The 25841-nt window shown below is 42.7% G+C and overlaps 2 protein-coding genes across 2 annotated transcripts; one reads left to right on the top strand and one right to left on the bottom strand.

Annotated features, from left to right (window-relative positions):
- The first annotated feature begins 9034 nt into the window (after positions 1 to 9034).
- On the top strand, positions 9035 to 17928 carry LOC119740149. Its single transcript, XM_038215357.1, has 9 exons — positions 9035 to 9526; positions 10172 to 10858; positions 11021 to 11095; positions 11352 to 11506; positions 12875 to 13090; positions 13808 to 14066; positions 14902 to 15053; positions 15848 to 16077; positions 16472 to 17928. Exons 1-9 carry the CDS (start codon positions 9437 to 9439, stop codon positions 16720 to 16722), a joined length of 2115 nt encoding a protein of 704 aa, XP_038071285.1. The 5' UTR covers positions 9035 to 9436; the 3' UTR covers positions 16723 to 17928.
- A 43-nt stretch (positions 17929 to 17971) lies between these two features.
- On the bottom strand, positions 17972 to 20022 carry LOC119740150. The gene is made up of 2 exons (XM_038215358.1): positions 19251 to 20022; positions 17972 to 18593 (listed from the first exon to the last, which is right to left on the bottom strand). Exons 1-2 carry the CDS (start codon positions 19848 to 19850, stop codon positions 18267 to 18269), a joined length of 927 nt encoding a protein of 308 aa, XP_038071286.1. The 5' UTR covers positions 19851 to 20022; the 3' UTR covers positions 17972 to 18266.
- Between the last annotated feature and the right edge of the window lie 5819 nt (positions 20023 to 25841).

The following is a 25841-nucleotide window of genomic DNA, read 5'->3' as shown; positions in this document are numbered from 1 at the left end:
GAGAATAAATCTCACTTCTTCGCCTGGTGGGACCAAAGAAGTCAAAGAAGTCTCCTGTCTCTGTTTTATTGTCTAATTGTCACTAATTAGGGTGTAAGTCTCCCCCACTTGAGCCACTTGAGCCTCTCGAGCCACTTGAGCCACTTTAGCCACTTAAGCCACTGGTCAGCCGGTCAGCCACCCAGAGCCACCGGTCAACCACCCAAACCACAGGTTAATCCACCCAAAACCACAGATTAATCCACCCAATCCCCTAAAACACAAACACAAGTTGAGTTAGCGCTTTCCCCTGGTGGAGCAGATTTGGGAGTGCTGTTCGTCACTTGGTGCTGTGGCCTCCAACCGCAGGTGCTTCAACTCCATCGGGACTGGGCCAGAGAGGCAAGGGACCGACTAGGCGACGCACGTTACATTGGTGGCAGCGGTGGGATCCACTGAGAGTGACGGGACAGCTAGCCAAAGGAACCACTGGGTGAGAGTGGTCAGAATTGATCTAACAGAAGCAGTGATTTGAGGATAACGGAATTCAGCGGTGGACGTGGAGAACCACTAGTCACAGCAACAATGGACAGCAGAGACGGGATGTTGGAAGAAAGTGTTGGATACTTTGAGACGACACCGGCCAGGGTGACCAGCAGAGCGAGCATTAGGCTACACCCTGCGGTAACACCATCGCCTCCTATATTGACACCGGCAAGATCTGCCGAGAGGATGCCGGGTGTTGGCATCAGGGCGCAGGAGCCAGTGACGGCACAAAAGCTCTTCCAACAGACCGGAAGAGTTGGGGAAGTGATGACACCTACGGTCGGCACAGCGGAGGCCTTTCCTCAGGCAAGATTCATGTCAACACCAGTGACATGGGGACCGGGGGTGGTAGAGCAGCCAGTCTACCGGAGTTTGACTGATTGGGGTGGAGTAGAACCAGCAGAGGTTCGACGGCAGAGACCTACTGGAACGAGCGATGGTCTGGTGGAGTCTGGATGGCCTTCGGCCCGGCCAAGGATGCAGGCTCCAGGGGAAATGCCAGGTAGCTTAAACACCCCACAGTCGGCGTTTGATGCAAGGTGTAATCTGCAGCAGCGGTTGGGAGAGGCGCCTGGACATCAGACGTGCACAGCACCACAGCGGGTGGTGGAAGAAGTCAGGAGCACAGGGCAGCACCTGAGGAAACCAGTGGATCCGGGAGAGAAAGGATCAGTAGAAAAGAAAACTCTGCCTGAACAAAAGGGGCAGGATCCACCCAAGAGAGCAGCAATTGCAGGGGCAGAAAAAACCAGCAGAGTTCATCGGAAGCCAAATATCGTGCCGGATCGATTCGCCGGGGTGGTGCCATGGAGAGACTACAAATCTCATTTTGATTCATGTGCAGTTATTAATAGCTGGACGGCAGAGGACAAAGCTTTCTTCCTGGCAGCGAGTCTCAAGAGTCAAGCACAGCAAGTGCTGGGAGACAGGGCTACTGGAGAAGTGCTGACCTATGCGGAGCTAACAGCAAGACTAGAAAGACGTTATGGGCCTGGTGAGCAAGCCGAAACGTACCTAGCCGAGCTTAGGAGCAGAACAAGGACAGAAAACGAAAGTCTGCAAGCGCTGGGGCAGGGAATACGTCGACTCACGGAGCTGGCGTATCCTGAGCTGCCCCGAGATAGCAGAGAGCGTCTGGCACGAGGGTATCTGGTGGATGCCATACCCGATGCAGAAATTAGAGCGGGAATCTTCAGAGCGCACCCTAAGACGTTGGATGAGGCGATCAGAGCTGCGCTGGAGACCGAGTCTTTTCTAAAAGCGGAGAGACAACGGCAGCAAAGCCAGGGTGGTCGCCCAGACAGAAACAATCGAGTCACAAGACAAGTGGAGATTGTCTCAAGGGATGAGTTTGAAAGGCAAACACGGGCAATGTCGGAGCAACTGAGGCAGGTGCATCAGATGTTGGCCGGGCTAACTCAAGCAATGCAGAATGACACACGGCGCCCTGAACAAGCCGACTTCGAACAGAAGCGTCAAAAACTAGCCTGCTACCACTGTGGAAACACGGGGCACTTTAAGAGAAACTGCCCTGAACTGAAGAACAGCGCACCGTCGGGAAACGACTCCGGACCAACCCAGGGGGTCGTGGGAAGGTCGGCAACACAAGACCCCAAACCTGTGATACAGATCCAGAAAAAGTAGAGGATGGTGGAGAACTTCCAAGGAAGCAGCTCCACCCAGTACCACTACCAAGTGAAGTTGCTTCATATGGGGTATTCGTGCCGGGTGAAATTGGGACACATCCACTGCCATTCCTAATAGACACTGGGTCGTCAGAGACATTGATAGACACAAAAGAGTACAACCTGATGGATCGAGAAACCAGACCTATACTGACACCGGTCGATGAAGTTATCCGCCAAGCCGATGGGAAACCACTCCCAGTAAAAGGAAGTGCCCAGATGGAGATACAAATTGGAGCATATAAAGCGCAGGTGGAAGTCTTGGTTGCATCCATCAGAAACCAAGGAATACTTGGCATGAATTACCTTCTGACCACTGGCAGTGTACTGGACTTGAGGCATCAGCAATTGAAGATTGGGGAGCATGTAATTCCTTTACAAGGAAAAGATCAGACGAGCATTTTCAGCTGCCGAGTGCGAGCAGACCGGACTACAAGGATACCACCCGGGAATGAAGCAATCATCACTGGTGTCCTGGACGAGAAGAAAGACCTCCATGGATGGGGGATCATCGAGCCAAATGACAGGAGTAAGGTGGCAAAACGAGGTCTGATGGTAGCGAGGGTACTTGTGGATGCCACTGCAGATAAATACCCGGTTCGAGTGTTCAACCCAAGTACTACAATTGTGATGATAAGTGGAGGAAGTGTCTTGGGGACCATCACATCCACGGCTGATAAGGACATTCAGAAAGATGATCGATCTACGATTAGGATGATGGAAAGAGGGGAAGAAACAGCAGAGAACAAGGCTGGTCAAGAGCTTCCAGAACATCTCACCGATCTGTACCAACAGAGTGTTGAGAACCTACTGGAGAGTCCAGATAGAGACAAGGTGAAGAAGCTACTCATCGAGTATCAAGACGTTTTCTCAAAGGGCACGGGAGACCTGGGGAAAACGGACCTGGTGCGTCACGAGATCAGGACAGATGATACGGCCCCCATACGCCAACGTCCCAGACGTCTCCCTACCTGGCAACGGGCTGAGGCGGACGAGCAGGTACAAGACATGCTACAGAAGGGGATAATCGAGCCATCAAACAGCCCATGGGCATCTCCAGTCGTCTTAGTGAAGAAGAAAGATGGATCCACCCGGTTCTGCGTGGACTACCGGTTTCTCAACGAACACACACTGAAAGATGCATACCCGATACCCAGGGTGGACGACAGCTTAGATTCGCTAGCAGGGGCACAATGGTTTTGTGCCCTTGATCTGGCCAGTGGATACTGGCAAGTGGAACTAAACGAGGATGCCAAGGCCAAATCAGCTTTCGTTACTAGAGGAGGACTGTACCAGTGGAAGGTCATGCCTTTTGGCCTCTGTAACGCCCCGGCTACATTCGAGAGGCTGATGGAAAGGATTCTCTCCGGGCTTCAGTGGGAAACACTACTACTGTACCTAGATGACATCGTGGTCTTCGCCAAGACGGTGGATGAGGAGATAGAGAGACTTGAGGAAGTCTTCCGGAGGCTGAGACAGGCCAACCTCAAACTAAAGCCGAAGAAATGTAGCCTCTTCAAACAATCAGTAGCCTACCTGGGACATGTGATATCTAGTGAGGGCGTAGCCACGGACCCCGAGAAAGTGAGAGTTGTGGAGGAATGGCCAACACCTCGTTCCACCAAAGATGTAAGGAGTTTCATTGGATTGGCTTCTTACTACCGACGTTTCATTCAGGGGTTTGCCAAGATTGCCCAACCATTGCACCGACTGATGGAAAAGAACCGGATGTTCCTGTGGACAGAGGACTGCGAGGTTGCTTTCCGCACTCTGAAGACACAGTTGACATCAGCACCCATACTAGTCTACCCCGAAGAGGGAGGAGAGTTTGTACTAGACACGGATGCCAGTAGCACAGGCCTGGGAGCTGTGCTATCCCAAAAACATGATGGTGTGGAGAAAGTCGTTGCATATGCCAGCCGCACTATGTCAAAGCCAGAAAGGAATTACTGCGTCACGAGGCGAGAACTCCTGGCCGTTGTGACATTTGTCAAGCACTTCCGGCATTACCTGTATGGTCGACACTTTGAAATCAGAACCGATCATGGAGCCTTGAGATGGTTGCTAAACTTCCGTGACCCAGAAGGACAACTGGCTAGATGGATGGAGATCTTGAGTGAGTACGACTTCACGATCCAACATCGGCCAGGTCGAGTCCACCAGAATGCCGATGCACTCTCCCGCATGCCATGCAAGCAGTGCGGAAGAGGTATGGAGCAGAACGAAAAGGACCAGGTGGAGATGCCTAGAAGTAGTTGCCCAGAAGATTCGGCAATTGACGATCCTCGGAACGAGGGAAGACAGGAGGAGACAGAAGGAAAAGGTCAAGGCCAACAAAACGTACCGACGACAGGGGTGAATGCAGATCGTGGGACCCGAATGATAAGTCTCTCACCAAAATGGACGCTGAAGGAACTGAGGGAGAAACAGTTGGGTGATCCTACGATTGGACCTATTGTCAGAGCTAAGGAGAATGGAGGGGACAGACCAGAGTGGGAATCTCTCTCCACTGAGTCAGCAGCAACCAAAACATATTGGGCCCAGTGGCAGCAGCTGAAGATGCAACAGGGAGCTCTATGCCGACGCTTTGAGACAGATGACGGAAGGCAATGTAAGTTGCAAGTAATTTTGCCGTCATGCCTGCGGGAAAGTGTCCTGGATGAACTCCATGATAGTAAAACGGCATGTCACCAAGGAGTGCGCAAAACCCTACACAAGGTCCGACAAAGGTACTACTGGGCAGGAGTATCGGCCGATGTGCGTTCCAAGGTTCGACAATGCACAGTGTGTGCAAGGAGGAAATCATCGGGCAAGAAACCCCGAGCTCCCCTTCAACAATACACGGTTGGCGCACCGATGGAGAGAATCGCTCTGGATGTTATGGGCCCCCTGCCCAAGAGCGACCGAGGCAATGCGTATGTACTAGTTGTGGGAGATCCATTTACGAAGTGGATTGAGGCGTATGCACTGCCAGACCAGAAGACACCGACCATAGCAGAAACTCTGGTGGAGCAATTTATTTGCAGATACGGCTGTCCAAAAGAACTCCACAGTGACCAAGGCACAAACTTCCAGTCTGCCATATTCAAAGAAGTTTGCAGATTGCTGGGGATCGACCAGACGCGGACTTGCCCATGGAACCCTAAGTCCGACGGATTCATTGAAAGATTCAACCGAAGCTTGGTGAATCTGGTTGGGCCGTTCGTAAAGCCAGACCAGAAGGATTGGGATGTCCAGTTGGCATACTCGATGATGGCATACCGAAGTACGGCTCAAGAAAGCACCGGAGAGTCACCTTGCACCATGCTTATGGGGCGGGAGATAGCACTACCACTACACGCGCTTACCGAACTACCAAACGACAGTGATGACCACATGTCGACTGACTATGCCAAAAATCTGCGACAGAAAATGAGTGAGGCACATCAAAGAGCTCGGAGCAAAATGAAAGTAAATCTTCGGAGGCAAAAGCGCAACTATGATCGCCATGTTTCGGGTAGCAAGATACAAGCTGGAATGTTTGTATGGCTGCACAACACTGCACGCAAGAAAGGATTGTCTCCCAAGCTGCAGTTCAAATGGATTGGCCCGTATCTAGTCCTGAAGAGGTTATCAGACGTGACCTTCCGGATTCAGGAGAAACCAAAATCAAAGCCGAAGGTTGTGCATTATGACAAACTGAAGATCTACACAGGCCCAGAGAGAAGAAAATGGCGAACCGAGGGGAGAGATAGCGTTCCTGTGGAGCCGGAGACCGAGGATGAGCAGGAACCTCCACCAACTGATGAAGATGGTGTTCACTTGGTGGACGATGATCCACTTGGAGAAACCACAGACAACATTGGGAATGCCCACTTCACCTCGAGCCCTCTGTTGAACGATCGACAGAACAAGAATCGGCGGGGGAGGAACGAATTTCCGTCCAAGGAAACGGCAGTGAAGATATCACAATGGGCCTAATTCCAGACGAGGAGCAAGAACCAGCATCAAATACCCAACTCTTCGTCGGGCGGTACCCAAAACGCCAGCGACGACGTCCCGCTAGGCTACAGGATTACGAAGTTTAGCCCATACAAGAAAGAAAGGGATTTAGCAGAAAAATCAGCTAAAATGGTCATCGTTGCGGCAACTTTTAACTGCTGGCCACCACAGCCACCGCTAGTTCCACTTCAGCCACCACAGCCACCGCAAGTTCCACCTCAACCTCCACTGCTACTAGCCACCCCAAGACTGGGGGAAAGTCATTGAAGCTGCTTAGGCAGCTTCACACCGAGATGGTGCCCCAAGTGAGCTCCTCCACGGAAAGTGAAGACCCAGCTGGGGAGATGGCGGCAGATCACATCGAAGTAACCACCATCATAAGAGTTTTCCACCGAGGGGTCCTGTTCAACCAGAAGGAGGCCAAGCAGGACTTTTATTTCTAGCAAGATAAGAGAATTAAGTCAAGCTCATGTATAAAGTTACACACAAGTTGTCAAGTATTTATAAAAGTTAAAAGAGTTTTGAAGTTCAAAGTTTTAAAGTTTAGTTAAGTTGTTAAACGTTTTACAGTTGATGTTAAAAGTTACAGTTAATTTTGAAACTTTAAAAGTTGAGGACCAAGTTATTTCTAAAGGAGTTGGGTTAATATGAACCACTTTATATTGTTATACATGTACATGTACTAAGAAGACTTTTATAGAGGTATTTTGAAAGTGTTGCTCATCTATTTTATATAAAGCCATCTATTTTATATAAAGTCATCTATTTCATATAAAGCCATGTGTTGATAAAAAGGAATAATCATTCCATTTTAGAGTTGTTCTAAGATGATTGTTAAACTAGGTTTGTGTGCACAAATACTGCTGCTTATGAGATTTATTAAACCCACTTTTACAAAGATTGTAAATTTTATATAAGAATACTGAATGAAGGATGTGGCTCTGATTCAAAATCTTAAGTTTTCAAATGTTATTGTGTGGAAACTTTAATCAATTAAGACTCAACAGTTTCAGGGACTGAAAACTCTGGGGGGAGGTCGTGTGATGAATCATCAACTATACGTTTTATACATTAACATAAACTGTATAGTGACTTGTCTGTAGTGCCCAGTCACTCATACTAGAACATCAGCATTTAATTGGCCAGCGCTGTTAGTGGGCGTGGCTTAAGTCATCTACTAAGCAATACTGCATTTTCATTGGTTGAGGCACCCTGTGTACTTAAGTAATGAGGGGCATTTATTGTATGTGAATGTATATGACCATGTTGGCCTATAAAAGGCACAGTTCGAGAGAATAAATCTCACTTCTTCGCCTGGTGGGACCAAAGAAGTCAAAGAAGTCTCCTGTCTCTGTTTTATTGTCTAATTGTCACTAATTAGGGTGTAAGTCTCCCCCACTTGAGCCACTTGAGCCTCTCGAGCCACTTGAGCCACTTTAGCCACTTAAGCCACTGGTCAGCCGGTCAGCCACCCAGAGCCACCGGTCAACCACCCAAACCACAGGTTAATCCACCCAAAACCACAGATTAATCCACCCAATCCCCTAAAACACAAACACAAGTTGAGTTAGCGCTTTCCCCTGGTGGAGCAGATTTGGGAGTGCTGTTCGTCACTTGGTGCTGTGGCCTCCAACCGCAGGTGCTTCAACTCCATCGGGACTGGGCCAGAGAGGCAAGGGACCGACTAGGCGACGCACGTTACAGTACTATGGCTTATAAAAGTATGCATTAAGTTTTATATACATGTATACTAGGGCAGTTCAAATGTTCAATGTTTTTAGATTTGGATGTTTTTCCAAATTGTGGGTGGGCAGGTCAAGGTAAATAATGGGAATGGAAATTCACTTAGTATTTAAAGAAGGTAGTGGATATTTTGCCGGAGGTAACGCCGGCAAACTAACGCGTACTAAAGGTTTGCCGGCGGCAATCCATATCAACAGAGGGCGCTGTACTCTTTAAGATAGGGCTGAATTATAACATGTATTAAATTCACACTAAAGTTGTGTAGCACAATCGGTGCATTAATTGGTTAAGCAATTGCTCTAGAGAGTGGGATGTCCCGAGTTCGAATTGTGATCTCCGCCACATTTTTAAGGTTTTTTTACCATCCCCAAATAAATAAGAATATTCTTCTTTTATTATTTTAATATGTCTCAAACATTTTAATTTTTATTGCAGAGTATGACTTTTTCTTTTTCAGATTTGTGGCTCTGGAGGATTTTTTTTAAAGGGAAATAAAGTCCGAAATTATAAATGGTCTGATTCCCATCTTGTACAAAGTTACAACAATAATATTGGCATGGAGCCAGACTAAAATTTGTCACCGGAAAATGTTTTTAAGTACAAAAAAAACAGTAACTGCGCATGTTCAGTGCATATCCGGCAAACTAACGTTTACTGAAGGTTTGCCGTCTCCGGCAAAATATCCACTGCCTTTAAAGAAAAGTCAACACAAATCAATAGAAATTTAAAAAAACATCGTCCAACTTGGTTTCCAAATGTGAATTGATTTTGTGTATAAAGAATACACATGTAGGCCTACAAGTTGAGGTAGTAGACAGTGCTTTTAAATAGAGAAATGAAGCCAAGTCCTCGTCTAAGCAAACACATGCCATAGAAGTCAAGTTTTCACATGATACAAGACACTTAGAATTTCTCAGACCAGTGTCATAACGTTTGTACACCGGGTGTTAAGTGAATTTCGTACTGGAACTCTTTCCAGAGGCTGTGTACAGCTGGTAACTTGGTATGGTGGATTGTTATTTGACATTATAAATCAGTTACAGTGAATAGACACTGCCAGGTTTGCTGGAACCTATCCTGCTGATAGAATCATGTCCTCCCCCCCCCCCCCCCACATTTAGCCTGTCCTAGTTATGCTGCTCACCTCTGCCCACCACCAGCATGCATTATAATCAAGCTGTACTTAATACTCGGGCTAAATTCAATTGATTCAACTCTCCCCTTTCTCAAGGAGAGAGAAGTTAACAGGCAGATTGGGGAATTTTTCTAAACAACCAAAACCAAGTTAACCTCCAAAGCACTGATGTCAAGCACTAGTCAGTGTAGATTTGAGGCTACAAAATACTATTTAGGAATATGGGTGAAGACCAAACCTCCCAACCGCTCCCCCCCCCCCCTTGTTCCATGTCATAGCCCAAAATCCACACCTGTAGTCCTAGGATCCTAGCACTTACTGTCACCGGCACTGCTGACATGTGTTCATTATTTTTGGTTTGAAACAGATGGCTGAACAAAGGAAAGATGTATATTGGTTTATGCATGAGGAGAGAGGAATACCTGAAGCTCAAATCGACAGGATGAAGCAGGAGAAGGTTAGTCAAGTGGTGTTCTGATGCACTTACATTATTACCAGTAGTGTCACTGATGCCATAATGGGTATAAGGGCATCCTTTTAAATTGTATGGTTCTCATTTCCAACCACCCTAATTTTGGCCTCCGACCACAAATGAAAAAGGCTTTTGTATTTTTCCCGACCCTGTCAAAAAGACCCTGCCAAGAAAGAATACAAAGTACTGGGGAAATTTCTAAGGGCACTTATCAAAAAACGAGCAGGAAATATGCGATTTTGTGTATGTAACTCCGTGTTGCAGATCAGGTGACGTTTCTGTGCGAAGCAATTTTATCCTTTTATCTCAGCCAGAAACCAAAATGAACTCATGCGAGTACATACAGCTAGACAATCACAAAAAACGCACTTGGCCTAATGTTTGTATTTATTTCTACAACAGCAACATGGACTTTTTTATAGTTGAAATGTTACTTTCTTTCGACTGACCAACTGTACTTCAAATGGAAAAAGATATGAGAACCATCGTATTAAAAAAAGAGTGCCCTATTAAAAAGGATGAAACTAATAATGAAATGTTGCACCATGAATCGGTTGTTAATTTATTGATGCAGATATAGATCTACGTATTCATTTGCAATGTGTTTGTTTTGTAACCTCCCTCCTTCAGATTGATGAAACTGTAATACCCTTCATGACAGACCAGAATTTGCAAGGGTATCTTCCCCTCTTCGGAGACCGGCTGGCAGTAATCAACTACTGCAAGAGCGAGCAAAAACATGGAAGAGGTCCAGAGGAGAACAAGTTGATACAAAAGTTAAGATTGAAAATGATGAATAGAAGGGGCCAAACGGAAGCCAGAGACACCTCACAGCATGTACCTAAACTCGGCAATAAGAATGCCAGAAAAGACACACGCAGAGTTGATTTTGGTTGGCTTAATTACAACTCAAAAGAAAAATCATACAAACAAGTGAGGAAACAACATGGAGGGGGTACACGCCAAATGACCGTGAAGAAAGACTGTATTGCACATCAGCTTAAGACTGTTGCCGAAGGCCTTTATTTCAAAGAAGGTCAGTCATCCAAGGGTCCCCTCCACAAATTTGAAACAGCACTTGCAGATTTCACACAGCATGAAATTTCTGACAATGAGACAGTGGAGGAAAAGTATAATGCTGCTCACATGCCAGTGCTGCGTTTCTATCTTCTGACCAAAGAGAAGGATACAAAGGCTGCAAAGCAGGAGACCGATGAAGAGGACAGTGCAGATTTCAGCGTATCTGATGATGAGCAGTATTTAGATGTGGGACAAGAGGTTCAGGTTGAAACTTCTGATGAGGCATCAAACCATCAGGTGAGTTGAATCGTTTCTGGGTATAGTTTTTGAATAATGTTTGAATGTTTCAATAATTTATCTACATCTGCAGCTGAAATCTCGAATGAAAATCTGTGCAAGATTATGTCTCTCACATTTCATTTTCAACTGTTTGGATAAACCTCTCCTTTTCAACCTCAGGCAGAAGATGCAGACGCCCGAGGCATGTTTGAGCAGACTGATACTCCAACTATTCAGTTTCGAAAACAAAAACAGGTAAGGTGGCCACTAATAGTAAAAATGGGATGCAAATTTGCTGTGCAAGAATTTTGGTGTTATACAATTATTTAATTAGTTTTCCTTGAAATTGATACTGTGAGTATTTGTTGTAGCTAATGTATTTTGTCCTTTTTCCCACTGGTTCTGTTACAAATTTTTTTTTTCACTTCTTTAGTAGACTACCAAATGTGGAGGTGCTGTTGAGTACAGTTGTGAAAGCAATGTGTTATTTCTCTTGCATGACAACATTCAGGATGTCCACTTGGAAGGAGGATGCTCCAGCGGCACAAGCTGTTACAAGTCTTACATCGAATTGCTGAGTGACTCTGAGAGCGATGTTGAAGACATTGAATTGGCTGCTGCAATTGAAGCAAGTTTGCAAGACACTCAACCACTAAATGATGACAGGTAATAAGTGTATTGTTACTACTGGCTCAGTCATGTCAGTTAAGCTTACAGCAGCATAGCAAAGGGCAGGGGACAACTTCCCCATTCTGGGGACTCTTACCCCCCCCCCCCCCTTTTATTGACCTTGGTAATTTTGTATACATTTGGTTGAGCTCATGAAAACCTTCTTTTCATCTTGTTATTTTTTTGTCTGTTCCAGTTCTGTTTTCAGTTTCTAATAAATGTTAGGTCCCCTTTGAGCCCATCAATAGTCATATTGGCCCCAAATCCACACCTCCATTTCCCCCCTTAAAAATGTTACCCCCCCCCCCCTCCCCCCCAGGAAAAGGCTGGCTACGCCACTGTGGAGCAACTGTGAAAATGCTGAGAAAAGAAACTTCAATTGAACCCGGAAAAAGTACAATAGAACATATTAATAAGTTTGACCGCTCTGTTGTTTCGGTGAAAGCCCAAATTTAGGACCATGCCAATTGAAAGATAAAGTTAATTCTTCCCATTGTTACTGTAAAGTGTGAGTTCCAAAATAAAGGAAACCGAGATTCATCTGGAATTTCTCAATATTAAAAAGAGATATCATCAAACTACTGACGGGTAATGATTGCATGATTATTACACTTTCATTTGAAACATCGTTCATTGAAATCCGGCAACGGATGGCTGAACAGCTTCCATTTTTGTGACACGTGTCAAAATCATTTTTGCAAGTAAGTGTTTTCAGGTGCATGATGACACTAGCCTAACCTTTTACAGCAAAACCACTATATTCATGCATGAGCACTGCATTCTTTACTTTGACAAGGCAGGGTGCATGCATTTCTCTTTATTGGTTGCCAAAGCACTGTGGCAAATGTCACTGACTTATTTTGCAACTCAATCAAGCAACTTACTCAAAACTTGGAAAAAAAGTAATTTTGATATGTTTTACACAAATGATTGCTGAGCAGTCATCTATTATCCGATATACATGATTGATGTGTCATATGAAAGAAGAATAATAGTACTATCATTCCCTGATATTACTGTTGTGATTGTTCTTTTCATTTTTCAGAGATTTGAAATTAAATCTGGGTTTCCTTTAGCATGGGTGCCTATCAATATTTTTGTATTGAGGAAGGCTGGCATATTCTGGCATTTGCCCTTTGTAAGTCCCGGATGAGAATATTGCTATAGGGCGGCAGTTGTGATTTCACTCACTCATAACACTTTTCTTGACTATTCAAGCTGTCCTCAAATCCCCAAAATGAACCTTAAACCTGTTCACTATTGTTTCACTACATTTCTTGGAGAGAGAGGTCGTCATTGACACCAATGAACACCCATAAGCAAGCAACTACTTTCCAACTAATTGATTGCTTTCTTGTGATACAGAAATAATGAGGATGTTGTGAGAAACATTATCACAAAACTTGCTGGACGGCGTTCAGATGGAGAACCTACAACCATTGTTGTGCATCGCAAGCGACTACTTGCTTCCACTATGAGGGCTGTCAGTAGGCCTGGTTTCAGCTTTTGGACCCAGGTGCGAATTGTGTTCTCAGGCGAGGATGCAGAAGATGGAGGAGGACCCCGTCGTGAATTCTTCAAGTATGTACTTTCAACAAATTTCTTTCAGTAGTGCTATTGTATTTTTTCATGGACCATGTAGTTTGGGCATATAGGGCCATTCTCTGGTTACGTGTGCGACATTGAAATTATATTTCTTCTTCTAAATGTTGATGTCACACACATAACCAGAGAATGGACCTTAGTAAAATTACATAGTATTAAATAATTTAGACAGTTCAGCCTTTCCTATTTGTTAAGAGCCTGTTACCATGCAGTGTTTAAATCTCAGTGATAAAGTACTACCGCAGCATGCAGCACACACCATGCATGAGCCAAGTCCATCGCGTAAGGAATGTGCATAAAAATGGCTAGAGGGGTGTTTGGGGGGAAAAAAATCTTCAGCAAAGTCATTGGAAATTTATCGTACATTGACTTATTTTTACTTTCTAACTTCAAAGATATTTTGTAAATGGGAATAAATCCATGCTTGGCCCAGCTCAGGAGAATACATGCCCATATGTATGGCTGGGGCATATGTCAGATCTCCTCTGCCGGTCTTAATATGGCGGTTAAGACCAACAAATTACATTTAGTGCATTATGATAATTGATTGGCAAATTCACAATTTAATTACATACTACATTGTAGTAATCTGGAAATGTTTCTAATGAGATACTGTGATTGTGCAGTAATATACCTGTAGTTTTGAAGGAGGAGTTCACAATTACTCATTAGTTTTTCTTTTTTCCCTTCCAGCCTTCTTGTGAAAGAACTTCAAAGCTCAGGGATATTTGAGAATTGTGAAGGCAGATTGTCATTCAAATATGATCTCCAGAAAATCAGCCAAAGGGCATATGACATGGCTGGTAAACTCATCACTTGGAGCTTAGCCAATGGAGGACCAGGGCTTTGTTCGCTGAGTCCCTCTGTCTTTGCTGCCATGGTTGGCCAACCAGTTGATACGGAAGACATCAGATACTTGCCAGACCAGATGTTTCAATGCAACGTTGAAAAGGTAACAACATGTAGACCATATCCAACTTGTCTGAGTACAGTACTATTGCGGTATCTGTTGCTAGATACGCTAGATTTGCACGGTCGCTTAGATGATGAGCCTGATCTAATCATACACCCTACCTGGAATTGTCTGCTCCTGGTCTGCTAGCTTGCCATGCAGGGTCCCCAAAATGAAAATAAGGGCAAGCTTGCCAGTGGGTCATGGGCATAGGCTTACATCTAATGAACCTGCAAACAAACTTGGTCATTCTGGCCATAGGCTTGCATGCCCTATTTGTAAGCTCATGGGCCTGTATTTTTTGCAAGTTTACTCTATTGTTTTAAACGTTTCAGTGCATAAAAAATTGGTGCAGGAATGGAATCTTCCCTAACCTTAACAAGGGCATACAAAATGAGATAATAAATCTTGTTAGAAATGTCCCTTACCTACCCTAACTTCATATACATGTATGGCTGTCAAAAATCATGTCAACTGCAAATTTTAAAACCTTATATTCTGATAGTATGTACAAGATTCACTGTGCTGACTGAAGAAATTTATTAAGCTACTATTATACTGCAGGACATTGCACAGCAGCACTGAACAAGGTATCAACAGCACAGGAAAGGATGTCTGCTGATTATTTGATTGCACTTCCAGTGAGGGAGACCATAGGAACTGGTTTGCATTTGGGTGCCTCAGCAAACGCAACATTTGATGTACGGTGCATGAATGCATGGCGTCTACCTTGCACTTTTCTCCAATCTCTTTCCAAAAACTAGCACAATCTGTAGAGGGCTTTGAGAATGTTCTGTTTTTTGCTTTATAGTTTTGGAATTAATTATATTTTCAGTTGTTGGGCTCAAAGCAAGAGGACTTCCCTGCAGTCATCGTTGAGCTGACAGATTGGCTTATTGACCAGGGTCTCACCAGCATTCACAAGATAGACTTTGCAGACCGAGACAATCTAGTAAAGGAGCTGGTGACCCACCAGATATACCACAGGTACAAGCTCAAATCAGAAAAGATGATCATGAGTGGCAACTTATTAAGTGCCATTGTACAGCATTAACTATAAAGATGTTTTATTGTCTTTGTTTTGATACAATAAAAACTAATCTTAATATGAAATTTGCACCCTCTACTGTTCCGCCACTTACGGCAGTGTGACGACACGAATATAGCTGTGTGACATCATGTATGCATATTCATTAATCGCTCTACTCTCAAAACTTTTTATGCTACCGTTAAGTAGTTATATTCTTCTAACGCCCCAACTACAGCATAGTTGGAAAGTTCCAACTACAGTTGGGAAGTCCCAACTATAGTTTGGACAGTCCCAACTATAGTTGGGACAGTCACAACTATAGTTGGGATAGATGGGACAGTCACAACTATAGTTGGGACAGTCCCAACTATAGTTGGGACAGTCACAACTATAGTTGGGATAGATGGGACAGTCACAACTATCCCAACTATAGTTGGGACAGTCACAACTATAGTTGGGATAGATGGGACAGTCACAACTATAGTTTGGACAGTCCCAACTATAGTTGGGACAGTCACAACTATAGTTGGGATAGATGGGACAGTCACAACTATAGTTTGGACAGTCCCAACTATAGTTGGACCACCAGTCCCAAATATAGTTGGGACTGTCACAACTATAGTTGGGACCACTGCAGTAGTTGGGACGTAACAATACATTCTCACCTCGCACTGACCCGAGGTCATGCAAATGTGAGCAACATCATGACTTAAATGAACCTTGGTTCAACATTGTCTTTTACACACTCCAGAGTCCAGAGCTGCATTGGGCAGTTTACAGATGGACTAGGCCCTCTCTGGGAGGACGTCAAAGGAAGCCCCAAAGCAAGTGCCTCTCTCTTCATCTATGATGACCATCCTTTGTCTGTAGATGTGATGCGCAAACTCTACAAGATAGAGTACTCACCACCAGGCTCTAACAACAGGAATCAAGAGGAAGACACCATATACTGTTTTGAGGTTTTTCTACAAAATTGTGAAGGTTAGTCCATCATAAAAGAGAACTTTCATAACTGGGCAAAGCACGCTAAATTTATTGGAGTTAATGTTCCCAATTCAGTTTCAACATACAGCAGCCATTATTGGAACACAACACTCGGCCTACTTTGGGCCTAACAGCAGAGGGCGCTATAACAGTTTTAGTCATCTCCAATTACTACTCAAACACAGCTGGAAGGAGCAATAGTACTGATTGAAGTGATGTTCACAAAGTTTTTCAACATTGAAATGCCGTATTCGTTTTGGTTATGCAAAGATAAAATAGCATGCATGTAAATTTGAATTTACTTTCCGCAAAATGTTTCTCTTTCTCAACTTTTTCGGTCTGAGTCTGGAAAGGACATGTTTACTTGATCCTGAATATCCCTCTTTCTCAGACGAGATCACTGAGGTTTCACTGGAGGACATCCTGGAGTTTTGGACCGGTGCTCCCAAACCACCACCATGTGGATTCAGTGAGGACCCCAAAGTCTCTTTCTTCACGGCGGTTTCGGGCATAAAGCGTTTGCCATCAAGTCACACATGTGGCCCAATTCTGTGGCTCCCCAGAGGAAAGGAAGATCCAGATGAGTTCCAAGCCATGATGAGATTTGCAATCAAGGAAACCCAGGGATTTGGTAAAATATAGACCGAGGCAAGGCAGTTGCTTGCTGTGAGGATTAGTTTCACAGGTTTCATGTTGTGAGTTTTTGTTTTTGGTAAAGTCATACATATACAGTCATGAAACAAGTTACTTTCATTTTAAGTATACATATCCTTGTAGTTCTAAAAACATATCATTCAGCAGTTAAAGAGGGAGGAGTAATGTCAACTGGTAGTGTGGTTTCTGTCGAAGTATATTTCCAGTAGCAGTATATTTTTAGTAGAGGCTAGAAATGAGGTCGATGATGAAAGTTTTGAACAAAGTTTTAAAAAGAGTATACATGTATTTCTATTTTTATAGTTAATTAACTGATGACTTACATTTCCAAGGGGTATATGTAGGGTGCATTGACTTAACATTGACACCTAAAGCTGCCACTGCCATTAAGCCTTCTTTATAGGCTTAAATCTTGTTACAAGAGCAAACAAGGGATTTTGTAGACCAAAATATGTCAGCACGGGGGTGCAAACAGCATACTTAAATGCAGAGGACTGTCCGTAGAGGGTAAGGCAAATGGAAATTATGTTTCAGATTTGTAGGACAATCAGTTAAAACCCATCTGGTATCCCCAAGGTTAGTATAAGATTTTAAGGATGAAAAACAGCACTGATAAAAAGGGCCATTTCTTTTGATGTCGCAAAGACTCCATGCTAATTTATAGAAACAATTCATCCATGAATAAATGATAATATCATTAAGCACTGTGCAGTTCTTCAGTATCAGATGCAGGGTCAGGAATATCAAGAACACTTTCTGAAAACCTTACTGGTCAACTGCCTAGAATCATATACACTGCATGGGACAAGGCTTAAGTTTATGTGTTTCTTTTATTATGACTGGAGCTTACAGGGTAAAGAACAAAAAGAGATCCGACGAAAAACGCCCTCCTAGCTTGCTGTAGGGGTGAACATTTCATACCACAGGTATACAGGTTTTCCCATCAACGACCCTTGGTGCAGTGAAAGAATGTACGGGAAAGCCTTTTTGACTTTGGCATAAACTGTAATTGTCGGAGACAACAGAAAAAAATGGACTTACACATCACATATAAAAGCCTTTCTTGCTGTATTGCAAATATGTATTTACTCCATGGTGTTCAAATTACATGATATTGAAACTAAGCTTTGATTTTTATAAAAGTTGACGTTGTTCTAACATGGGAAAATAAAGTGCCGGAGGAGTGCAACAGAACTTTTACTGTTCTTGGTGATCTGTTATCCACACTTTTAAACATGTTTCTAATCCTAGGATGTACATGCATTATCACAGTATGACATGTGACCCCATACCAGTGATCAACAGACTATGTCCAGCTCATATTTTTTTTCCATACCCCTTTCTCATGAAGCATTGATAATAAGATGTTCAGATAAAAATCAATACAAAGGTTTTTACATTGAGGTGAGACTAATACAAGCCCATGAACCGCACAAAAATGAGACCATTTATTGTAAGGAAGGACAGCGGAAGCTCCTGCTTAACAATGACCTGACAGTATGGGCTATAAGTGTCCATGGATCAAATGCACATCAGATTCGATGGAGTATTTCAGTTCGGAGGAAATGATAGAGATCTTGTCCTTCACGAGGATTTGTTGGTGCTGTGATGCCTGCTTCTGCCATTAATGTGATACACAGGTCAAAGACATCTCTGTCACAAGGATACGGGCTCTTGAATGTACACTCACTTTCACATACTTCAATCTCATCAGGCTGCACTGGTACTAGGAAGTTTTGAGTTCCATATAGCTGTGGCATACTGTACATCACTGAAGGGCGACCAAAGGGTCCATGCCTATTTCTAGATGAAGAAATTCGATGGGAATTCCATTCTTTCTTTATGGTATCTACATCATCCTGGTGGCGGGGGGGGGGAACAAAATGTTTGAAGTATCAGTATAATTAAATTTTTTGTAATATTCATTAAGAGAGCACAGTAGAAATCAAATCACCCAACTTAACTAGATAATGTTATGGCCAATATAAGATTAATAATCATGGTAAGAAATGCAAGACTTTTAGAAATGCTGCAGCTAAAGGCTCTTGAACACTACAGTTTGCATTGCATGTGTGTAAGTGCAAACTGATAGTATTTGATGGAAGTAAGGCATGCAAAATAGCTCCATTTTAAAACCAGCATAGGTGTAGGAGACGGGGGGGGGGCAGAGGCAAGGGGGCATGTCCCCCCCCCCCCCACTTTCAAAAGTGGTTGGGGGGGAAGTACCTTTTTTGCCCCCCCCCCCAACTTTTTTAGGCCAATATAATTTGGTTCACCATTATTTTTGATACATGTCGCGCGGTGGCACTGAAACTGTTCACAATTTTAGTAGAAATTAATTATCTGGTGTTTGCCACTTTAAAATACCCTATGACTAAAAAGAGAGAAAAAGTCTTTACTTTATAAACCTAACTATTTTTTCCTCCGCTTGGAAAATTTAGTGTGACAGCCAGGGGTGCTTGCCCCCCCCCCCCTCAACTGTTCCAAGGGTTGCTACGCCTATGACCAGTGCATACCTGGAAAAGATTCATGAAGCAAAACTGGACTAATGACTTGTCAAGGAAGTCACCACAAAAATCGCCATTGTCCTTCAGCTCTTCGAACAAATTCATCCAGAATTGCAAGCAGTGTTTTCGCAGGACGCTCCACCAGCATTCGATTCGCTGATTGTGTTGACTACTTCCTTGAATGAAACTTCTTGCTCCAGAAAATGGGTCCTGTCCGTCGGTTCTGAAAAAATACTGCATTGCACGGATAGTGCTGTTTTCAGTCCCAAAGTCTGCCCTAATTACCCTAGGGCACCCCACATTGTCAAGAACTGTTTGGATGAAATAACCAGCTATGACATAAGGGTCGCTGTTAGTCGAGTACGATTCAACCCAAAGTACATTTCTCGAATATCCATCAATGCAGCCATTTATGCATATTCCATAGGGTTTTAACTTATCGTTTGAATCTACATGCCAGATAAAGTTCGGACCTCTACCGCGGTAGATTCGTCGCCGCAGACGTCTCCTTGATCTTATTTCCACACCCTCAGGATCCAATAAACGTAGGAGATGACGTACTGTGTCCCTTTTTACAGTAAGACCGTTCTGAATGCAACGTAGATGCATCCATCTGTATCCGTGAAGCTGCCCAGATTTCTCCAATTCGCGTTCAATAAAGCAGGCTACATCAAAAATGTCTGAATATTCCTTTCGCCGAAACAATCCCAGCCCACGGAGCTTGCGATGCAGGTGACGTTTACTAATGATTATGTTGTCATTAAATAAGAGGCAGGCTATAATTTCATCATAACTAAGACCTAAATAAAAGTACAGACGAAGAAGGTCCAGCAGCATGACTATCTAATGAGATCCGCGTGAAGAAAAATATATCTCATAAAAACGAACTTGGATAAAATGTATCTCATAAAAACGAACTTGGACAAAATGTATCTCATAAAAACGAACTTTGCGAAATATGTAACTCATAAAAACGAACTTTGCGAAATATATAACTCATAAAAACGAACTTGGACAAAATGTATCTCATAAAAACGAACTTGGCGAAATATATAACTCATAAAAACGAACTTGGCGAAATATATAACTCATAAAAACGAACTTGGCGAAATATATAACTCATAAAAACGAACTTTGCGAAATATATAACTCATAAAAACGAACTTGGCGAAATATATAACTCATAAAAACGAACTTTGCGAAATATATAACTCATAAAAACGAACTTGGACAAAATGTATCTCATAAAAACGAACTTGGCGAAATATATAACTCATAAAAACGAACTTTGCAAAATATATAACTCATAAAAACGAACTTGGCGAAATATATAACTCATAAAAACGAACTTGGCGAAATATATAACTCATAAAAACGAACTTGGCGAAATATATAACTCATAAAAACGAACTTGGCCAAAATGTATCTCATAAAAACGAACTTGGCGAAATATATAACTCATAAAAACGAACTTGGCGAAATATATAACTCATAAAAACGAACTTGGCGAAATATATAACTCATAAAAACGAACCTTGCGAAATATATAACTCATAAAAACGAACTTGGCGAAATATATAACTCATAAAAACGAACTTGGCGAAATATATAACTCATAAAAACGAACTTGGCCAAAATGTATCTCATAAAAACGAACTTGGCGAAATATATAACTCATAAAAACGAACTTGGCGAAATATATAACTCATAAAAACGAACCTTGCGAAATATATAACTCATAAAAACGAACTTGGCGAAATATATAACTCATAAAAACGAACTTGGCGAAATATATTACTCATAAAAACGAACCTTGCGAAATATATAACTCATAAAAACGAACTTGGCGAAATATATAACTCATAAAAACGAACTTGGCGAAATATATAACTCATAAAAACGAACTTGGCGAAATATATAACTCATAAAAACGAACTTGGCCAAAATGTATCTCATAAAAACGAACTTGGCGAAATATATAACTCATAAAAACGAACCTTGCGAAATATATAACTCATAAAAACGAACTTGGCGAAATATATACTTGATGGCACTACAGGGCTTTCGTACGATCACGTACCGCGTGACGTGTATATTTACACCCGTCAGGCGAGCCATCGAGCTATTTCTCGATCGCTGATTGGTCCGTAGGAAAGCCTACCGAGAAACTTAAAAGTTAAACCGCTGATACGAAATGGCCCGCTTGTCTATTAGAGGGCGCACTATTCACCGTCCACTATCGATCACTAGCGTCTTGGGCAAAGAATACTCTCAGTGACTCGAATCGAGTCGAGGCAGTTACCCAATTGTACTGCATTCGAGCTCGGGTCGGACTCGAGTCGAGTCATCGACTCGAGTCATTTACAACTCTGAAAAAATAAAAAAATAAAAACCTTGCAGTCTCTTAATGGCAGATGTTTCAGGATTATCCTATTATGTGGATGACGAATTATCAGGTCAGGATTACGACTGTCAATTCAGACACCCTTCTCGTCAGCATTGAGTGGAAGAAGCTTGACCATCCAGCAAAAATAAGGAAAAGAAAGGCAACACAGAAACAAACACCCACCTCCGTTCACCCCTTCACTTAATCTCCCACAGACTTGAGTCATGACTGAATACACTAAACTCTAAACAAATTACTGAAAACAGTGCAGTTTCAATGGTTTAAAATGTTGCAAATTCTCAGAGTGTACAAACAAAACAAGGAATGCCCGACTGTCGTTAAAACAAAACCAAGCCAAGCACAGAGCATAAACTAACGACATACAAATCACGCAAAATGGAACATCAGAAACTCCTACCGTTAACACAAAGTCCTTGGTAACTGGTATAAAACTCCATGTTGTCAAAGCGATGGGGCCGCCATTCAGTTTGGCCAAAAACAGAGTCAACTGTAAGATATTGATGAAAATGAGTTGAGAATACCTCTTGACAGAAAGAAGGCTTATCATATGCAGAAGGATTGTAATCAGTGAAATAAATAACACTGTGAGGAGTTATATACATGTAATGGACATATGGAATAACAGTCCTACAACGCAGATTTAACAATCGGTTTTTAATTAGCCTTTTCAGATAATGGTGGACACAAAAGGATGCCGCTATTTCGGCTTGGGTAGAATCTTTCGTAATTACCAAAATATTTCCCAAACTAAAAAACGCCCTCCTATAATGTCCATCCTATCTTTAAAAAATATTACTTGGCGTATAATTTGGCAGGGGCAATTCGGCATGCCAAGGTAAATGACAATCCATTCCATGTATTACAAGGGCAGTGGCGTAGTACATGTATCGAGTTGGTCGCCGGTAATCCCTTTAAAACATATCGTGTGAAAGAAACGCAAGCATCGCGTAGCTTTGCTTACAATTTGCTTGCCAGCTCAACCACCTTCGTGTCATCATCGCAGAGTTGTAATGACTCGAGTCCATGACTCGACTCAAGTCCGACTCGAGTCATAATTTTGGTGACTCGACTCGACTCGAGTCCCTAAGAGCAAATGACTCGACTCGACTCGAGTCAAGTATGTAGCTCGAGTCAATTCGAGTCACAAATATTTGAACACTATACATTAGGTAATCACAAGAGAGAAAGTAATTTGTTGGCTTTATAGACTCGAGTCTTATTATTTTTGCAAAGTAAAACTTTCGAACAAACGCTGATATAAAGCACAGGCAGGCACCAGACTATTCCTCATTTGCATACGTTTCAAAAAATGTAGATATACAAATGATCCAATACCAGGGTGCGAGAGCAGGTAATGGTGGGAGAGTACTGGTCGACACCTTGGTAGCGGGGTTGCGTACGTATCCCGTGCGCACGTGTCATGCGCACGCGGAAGACTTGACCCCGGGTCAATAGATCAAGGATTAACACTGCCATAAACCATAATAACACTATAATGCAATAATTGGGCAATAACCATATGATTTTTAAATGGGCTTGATCAGTGAAAAGGTGGGAAGGGCATCCATCCGGTTCCTTTACCTGTACAGTAATCTGATCGTCTCGCTCCTCCCAATGTGATATTTCATGCAAATAGTTCACAGCATCGTGGGCCTGCATTGAAGGGCAAAAAAGAGCAGCCTTTCAGTTGCTTCATAATTCTGGTGGACTGACAACCGGCTACCCCGGTCCGAGGTTCGACTCTACAGACAATGACCAGGGTAATTGTAACGAGTGTGACACCGAATTGTCCGTACGGGGATATTCAGTACATATAAGGCATATAGACGAGGGTGATTGAACACCCAATCAAGTACATACTACTGCAGTGCTGAGAGTTATGTGGATCATTTATCGAGCTCAGACAACTAGTGTTTGCCAACGCTGTAGGTCTACTTAAATTAAACCTATTGTTCCTCTGATCATCTTAGGTCCTAAAACAAGTCCATCACAAGTCATCCAGTTGTACGTGAAGTCACTAGGCTATTTGAACTGTGACGACGGCATTCTTTTATTGTTGGTCATCTCTTGTTCCCCGTTACCGAATACAAGGTGCATCTAATTTAATAAGAAACCCTAGATATATTTATTCAAGCCAAAAAGCCTGTACCAGCGTGCGTACCTGTCCGTTTAGCGCTGAAGCATACCAGCAGAGTATCCCGGTAATCACGGCGTTCACAACCAGCCACCACGAGAATGCGGTGAGACTCACTTCGCTCAGATTACCGCCGGCGATCACAACTTGGTAGAGCATGAAACTCAGCGTAAATAGCAAAGTGGCCATCATGAAAGCAAGGAAGAAAGAGAAGACGGTATCTGCCCGGAGAACAACCCTGGAGGAGACAAATCGTGAATAAATCATGTATCAGTACCAATTTCAATATGTGAGATTTATCGTGAGTAAATACGTTCATGAACTACTTTAAAGCTGGATTGCTCAATAATAAATAGAGCACCGTGATATGCCACCGTCTCCAGCGATGTATCGACATCGGAGCCTCGGAGGGCGCCAAGTCGAAAGTGGCAGATTCTGAAAGTGAGTACATGTATTTTTTGTCGCATGGCGTTCAAATCTCACCCTCTTGCACAAAGCTAATGAAACTCGCTGCATAAAATTTGCCATGCTGTTTTGGTTTAATTCCACTGATAAACAACAGAGTTATTTAAAATCAAAAGAGGACATGTTTTTGACGCGAAGTGTATGCAAGTATAGAAACCATTGGCCGCCATTTATTAAAAGAACCAGATTGGGTATCAAAGGAAGATGGAATTCAGAGAAAAATCTAAATGGAATGTTAAATTTCTCTTCTAATTGAGGGGGTTTGATATTGATTTAGTAGGCCTATTAGAGATTTTACATCTATCGTCTGTGGGATTCGTTTCGTGTGCAATATCATTTATTTATTCTGCTTCCTTCGTGTAAATTTGTGTAGCCCTACCTTTTTTTTGTAAGGCCTTCCGTAGGAAGTTAACATTTTACCTTGAGTTCATGGCATGCTTATTTGTATTCTTTTCACTGTTCCATTTTCCTGTCATTTTTAAGTAAAATAATTTCTTGTTTTACTTTCCAGTCAATGCTCCCTGTAGTTGAACTATTTTTTTAATGTCTATTTTTTTAATGTAGTTTTTAATGTGGGGTTCCTTTGCAAAGCAGTTATGTTTAACAGAAATGGATACCCTCGTAAAAGATTACAATAGAAAAATGAACCTTAAAAATTAATTTAATATCGGGTTTTGACCTTCAACTACGCAATAATTATTCTGATAGACAAACTGAAATATCAAATATAATTTAATGTACAAAATAGCTAGACACTAGTTCATCCTAGAAAGTTTGCCAATTGGAATGTTGATGATTGTTCATACCTTGTTATTCGCTGGTGCTGTTCTCGTATCGATGCAAGACTTCCCTTCAATTTTCCGTCAGAAGAGCTGCGACTCTTGAGGGTAGAGTTCAGAGACTCAAACTGCTTTGTGATAATAGGTTGACAGTGACTGTGTTGTGCAGTTATACGTCACAGACTTTTAAACTTGAAGAAAATCAAACACTGCGGCCGGTAGAGTACATGGGGTTGACTATAGGTGCGCGCCCATGTTATAACTTGCATGGGTACTGTGCAATACGCACGACCAATAAAGTTGCCATCTAAATGTGTGCAAAACTGTATCGCATTCACAGTAACGCCTAAAAGTTTTATTGAATGGACATTTAGGATACGATTGAGTATTGGTGAAAAACAGTCTAATAAATAGCATTGATAGTCCGCATTATTGACTACGAAATGTAAACTTGACTATTTTTACATTATTAATTAGGCTAACTATCGCACGAAACAACGAATTTTTTTGGGAAGACCAAAATAAGGAATAGGATGTTTTATGTACTTTCTCCGTTTAACTAAGTTTTTGTGAAGAAGAAGGAACTGCCTGTAATCATATTTGTACCTCATTGACTCACTCGCTAACTGACCGACTGTCACTTGTGAATTAGACTAAAAGTCTCACCTTGGCTCCCCAGAATGACTGATCGCATTTACAGTAGCGCATAATGACTTTTTTTGGCCCCAGAGCCTACAGCCCTTGTTGCGCCCACAGGCGCGGATCCAGGGATGGTTGGGGTGGGGTGGGAGGTGGTCAACCCCCCCCCCCCCAGC

This window comes from Patiria miniata, unplaced genomic scaffold (assembly GCF_015706575.1).
Source record: "Patiria miniata isolate m_02_andy unplaced genomic scaffold, ASM1570657v1 HiC_scaffold_4, whole genome shotgun sequence".
Lineage (NCBI taxonomy): Eukaryota > Metazoa > Echinodermata > Asteroidea > Valvatida > Asterinidae > Patiria > Patiria miniata.
The sequence above is the reverse complement of the archived record's forward strand: the minus strand, read 5'-3'. Positions and strand labels throughout refer to the sequence as shown.